Source organism: Nerophis ophidion, linkage group LG15, assembly GCF_033978795.1.
Source record: "Nerophis ophidion isolate RoL-2023_Sa linkage group LG15, RoL_Noph_v1.0, whole genome shotgun sequence".
Classification (NCBI taxonomy): domain Eukaryota; kingdom Metazoa; phylum Chordata; class Actinopteri; order Syngnathiformes; family Syngnathidae; genus Nerophis; species Nerophis ophidion.
This window is the reverse complement of record NC_084625.1, coordinates 10,181,108-10,185,822: the sequence shown is the minus strand read 5'-3', so window position 1 is coordinate 10,185,822 and position 4,715 is coordinate 10,181,108. Positions and strand designations below refer to the sequence as shown.

The 4,715-nt window shown below is 36.9% G+C and overlaps 1 protein-coding gene across 1 annotated transcript in view; it reads right to left on the bottom strand.

Moving 5' to 3' along the window:
• The window catches only part of chmp5b (charged multivesicular body protein 5b), a 12,633-nt gene extending 11,958 nt beyond the window's left edge, over positions 1-675 (bottom strand). The window contains exon 1 of the mRNA XM_061921494.1: positions 517-675. Within this exon, the coding sequence (XP_061777478.1) occupies positions 517-585 (69 nt within the window). The 5' untranslated portion in view covers positions 586-675. The remainder of the gene's footprint in view (positions 1-516) is intronic.
• Between the last annotated feature and the right edge of the window lie 4,040 nt (positions 676-4,715).

Sequence of the window (4,715 nt, the reverse complement as noted above, 5' to 3'; positions counted from 1 at the left end):
AATATAATAAACAAATGTTTAAAAAGAAAACAAATACACAATCTGTATGAAATCATGATTTCTTCATCTTACTGAATGTGAATGCCGTCATGCTCGCTAAGAATAACTATAAAACCCCTCCCTGCCTACCAGTTAACAAACCTGTTCTACAAGTTGATGACTGGTTCACTGAGAACAACATACTTTGCAACAGGAGTTCGAATTATCATTGAACAAATTAAATGCTGACTCTTGACTCGAATATGTGATTTTTTTTTTTTTGTCCATGACGTCATCAACAGCGTCGTGTTTCGCCACTTAAATGTCACCATTGTTTATATCATTAAATATTCATCCAAAAGGCAGTATGACACTCGAGGGTATAAACAAGTAAAAAAAAATAATAAAACAAACTTTGTTTTCGACTTAACTAAACTTACAAAACTGTTAGCAAAGAGCTAATTAGCCACTGACGTCCAGCTTTGTTTACTTTATAACAGCGTAGAAAAAAAAAAGTCCTCTACGGTTAACACTTACGGTTCCAATACAGTCCGTCAGGTTCGGCGCTGGACCTTTCGGTTTCCCCGTTCCAAAAATACGGTTCATTTTGATTTTTAAAAGTGTCGGAAGAGCACAAAATAACTCGCCGCCTCAGCCTCGGCGTCGAACGCACACCCGGAAGTCAACACGGGTGACGTCAGAGGAGTCATTATGCGGACTAAACCACGCCCACCAGAAATGTATTTCGTAATCAAAACATTCCCATTGATTGATTGAAACTTTTATTAGTAGATTGCACAGTTCAGTACATATTCCGTACAGTTGACCACTAAATGGTAACACCCGAATAAGTTTTTCAACTTGTTTAAGTCGGGGTCCACGTTAATTAATTCATGGTAGATCCATTAGAACAGGGGTGTCCAAAGTGCGGCCCGCGGGTCATTTTTTTAACGGCCCTAAGCACATTCTAAAACTACGATTGAAAATATAAAAAACAGAAAAAGTGGTATAAAAGAGTAAACAAGTGAAATGTGACAAGAAAATATTGCAATGTTTACTCTAATACAGCGGTTCTTAACCTTGTTGGAGGTACCGAACCCCATTAGTTTCATATGCATATTAGTGAAGAATAAAATGGGTTTTTTTATGTGTTTTTGGTAACACTTTAGTATTGAGAAAATATTATAAGTAACAAATACTTAATTTAGAGGTTTTTGGACACTAGGGGAACATATTCCAAGTAACAAAGACCTAATATGGAGTTATTTGGTTGGAGCAGGGGTAGGGAACCTATGGCTCTAGAGCCAGATGTGGCTCTCTTGATGACTGCATCTGACTCTCGGATAAATCTGAGCTTTAGTTTAGTTTAGTTTAGTTTAGTTTATTAAGGATCCCCATTAGTCTACACCGCAGTGGAGACTATTCTTCCTGGGGTCCAGGCAAAAAACATCACACAACCACAGAACAAACGGTTAAAATACAGTACAACATGATCCAATAATAAATTGTCATAATACAAAAATAGCAACAACAAATAACCAAAAAATACTAATGAATGTTGTTACATAATAATTTTCATACCAAAGATAAAAATAGCAATATAAAAATAGATATACTGTATACATTTTTGCAAAAATAAAACAAAGAACCAATGGCCTAAAATATACACATTAGTGTACCAAGGACAAACAATAAGTGACGAAAAAGTACCATCCTTCCATTTTCTGACATTGCTTATCAGGATAAGTAATGAATAATTCCACTTGTAATCACAGTGTTAAAAATAACATTCAAAATATAAAACATTCTCATGCATTTTTATGTTCAAGAAGTTGCGTTACGGTAAGAAGTAATTTATTTATTATCGGTTAGTGTTGAGCTTGCCCTCCTGGGGGTTCTTCAGACCACCGAGCACCGACATGAGAGCCTGTTTTAGGGTTAAAATATTGTTGTTTTTTTTTCAATTAGTCTCTCAGTTGCTTTCCAGCAATTGTCTTTTTCTCTTTCGTCCTCACTCGCGCTCTGGCTCCAGCTCCAACCCTTTCTCTCCTCCTGGCTGCTGCTTATAACAGAGCGACAGGTGATTAGATAACAAGGCCCAGGTGGGCCATCTACGCACCTGTCGCTGATTTCGAGGCCGGTCCTGACAACATCCCGCTTTGCTGCAGGCCCGCAGGCCACGCCCCCTCCACAGTTGACTTCAGAATAATAATGTTAATACAAAGAATAAGAGACCTATTATATTCTGGAAATGTTGGTCTTACTTAAAAATGCACGCGTTTAGTTGTGTTCAGTGTTAAAAAAAATATTATTTGGCTCTTAGGGAAATACATTTTTAAATATTTGGCTTCTTGGCTCTCTCAGACAAAAAGGTTCCCGACCCCTGGGTTAGAGGGTTAGGGTTATAACGAGGCCATGCCAAATAAGGCATTAATAAGTACTTAATAATGTCTAGTTAAGATCCAATATGTTACTAATTTGCATGTTAAGCAACTAATTAATGGTGAATATGTCCCCCTTACTAAAGTTTTACCATGTTTTTTTACTGGTGCACAAAATGAACCGTGCATGAACATCACTTTGTTCAAAGAACAAAACCAGGGCTAAACTCAGACTAGACTGCATAAACTCACAACAAATTACACACCTGCAAATCAGCGTGACTTCTGCTGTTGCCGTATCCGTAATACGCCAATAGCGAGAAGTTTTTCTTGAGTGTATTTTGACCTCTGCCGAACCCCTGAGGCCGACTCACCGAAGCCCTAGGGTTCGATCGAACCCAGGTTAAGAACCACTGCTCTAATAACACAAAGCTCCCATGCAGGCTGTTATTTTCTGTAAAAAAAAAAAAAATCAATCAAAATCAATGTCACATTAAATATTCCACTTTGAGATATTTTTGGGGGAAAATGTTTCATATTTTGTGTTTGCCACACTAAAAGATTGGCCCTAGTGTGTGAATGTGAGTGTGAATGTTGTCTGTCTATCTGTGTTGGCCCTGCGATGAGGTGGCGACTTGTCCAGGGTGTACCCCGCCTTCCGCCCGATTGTAGCTGAGATAGGCGCCAGCGCCCCCCGCGACCCCGAAAGGGAATAAGCGGTAGAAAATGGATGGATGGATGGATGTTCCTTTTTTTTTTTTTAAAAGATTCGAATTTGCTAGTTTTTCTCTTCTTTTTTTCGGTTGAATGTTGAATTTTAAAGAGTCGAAATATATTTATAAAAATATTTATCTGTTTCTATATATATTTACTGTGAGAAATCATTAAGATGATCAGTGTCTCCACAAAGATAAATATCAATTATTAATAATAACATAGAGTTAAAAGGTAAATTGAGCAAATTGGCTATTTCTGGCAATTTATTTAAGTGTGTATCAAACTGGTAGCCCTTCGCATTGATCAGTACCCAAGAAGTAGCTCTTGCTTTCAAAAAGGTTGCTGACCCCTGCGCTAGGGTATTCAATACAAAATGTCCCTGCAGTACACCTTTCTTATCCCTAGGGGGAGTCTGTGGTTTACAGTAAAACTCATGTGTAGCTTCAGGGGAAAAAAAAAAAAAAGACAGTGTTTGTTCAAATGCATTTAATAAGGTTATATATAGCCAACAAATACAGCTGCACACATGGAAACTGTCACGGAGATTTAAAAAAAAAAGAAGGACAAAAGCCCCAAAAATAACTCACTTCTGGGGCCTAAAGTTTCTTTTATGTAAGATAACAGAAGAAATGTTCTATTTTTGTTTGAGAAAAGACAGGAATAGATGTGCCCTACTGGGAAAATGAAACATTTAGCCAAGGAAATAACATTCATTTGCAGTTCATTTAATAACAATCACAGCCGCATCAAGTACACAGGCTGCTGACGCTGCATTATCAGACTGTTGCCATGCAACACAAACAAAATAACAATACTCTTCTATCATTGCAACACGGAATCTGTGCGTGAACATCATGGTGGGATTATGTTGCCATGCAGAGCACATATGAGTGGATTATTTACTGTCAATCAACAGACTGGACTAAACATCCTCTGTCAAATCAATCCAGGATTTTCTCATTTGTACCTTAAAACATTTGCACTCACTTGCAACATCGACGTCAAGCCATAACAATCATTCTTAGACTTGTTTTCATGCACAAATTTCTGCCATGCTCGTTTGTCATACACCGGCTGGAATGCTGAAGGCACGCCTGGTCAAACTGGGATCAGAAGCAAAAGGACAGGCCTAAACTACACTAATATCGTTAGAAAGTGTGTGTAACCCAGGGGTCACCAACCTTTTTGAAACCAAGAGGTACTTCTTGGGTACTGATTAATGCGAAGGGCTACCAGTTTGATACACACTTAAATAAATTGCCAGAAATAGCCAATTTGCTCAATTTACCTTTATCTGTCTATATATATATATTAAAAAAAATGGGTATTTCTGTCTGTCATTCCGTCCTTTTACGGAAGGTTTTTTGTAGAGAATAAATGATGAAAAAAACACTTAAGTGAACGGTTTAAAACAGGACAAAAAACACGCAAAAAAAAGAAAATTAAATTTTGAAACATAGTTTATCGTCAATTTCGACTCTTTAAAATTCAAAATTCAACCGAAAAAAATGAAGAGAATAACTAGCTAATTCGAATATTCTTGAAAAAATACAAAAAAATAATTTATGGAACATCATTAGTATTTTTTCCTGATTAAGATTAATTTTAGAATTTTGATAACATGTTTTAAATAGGTTA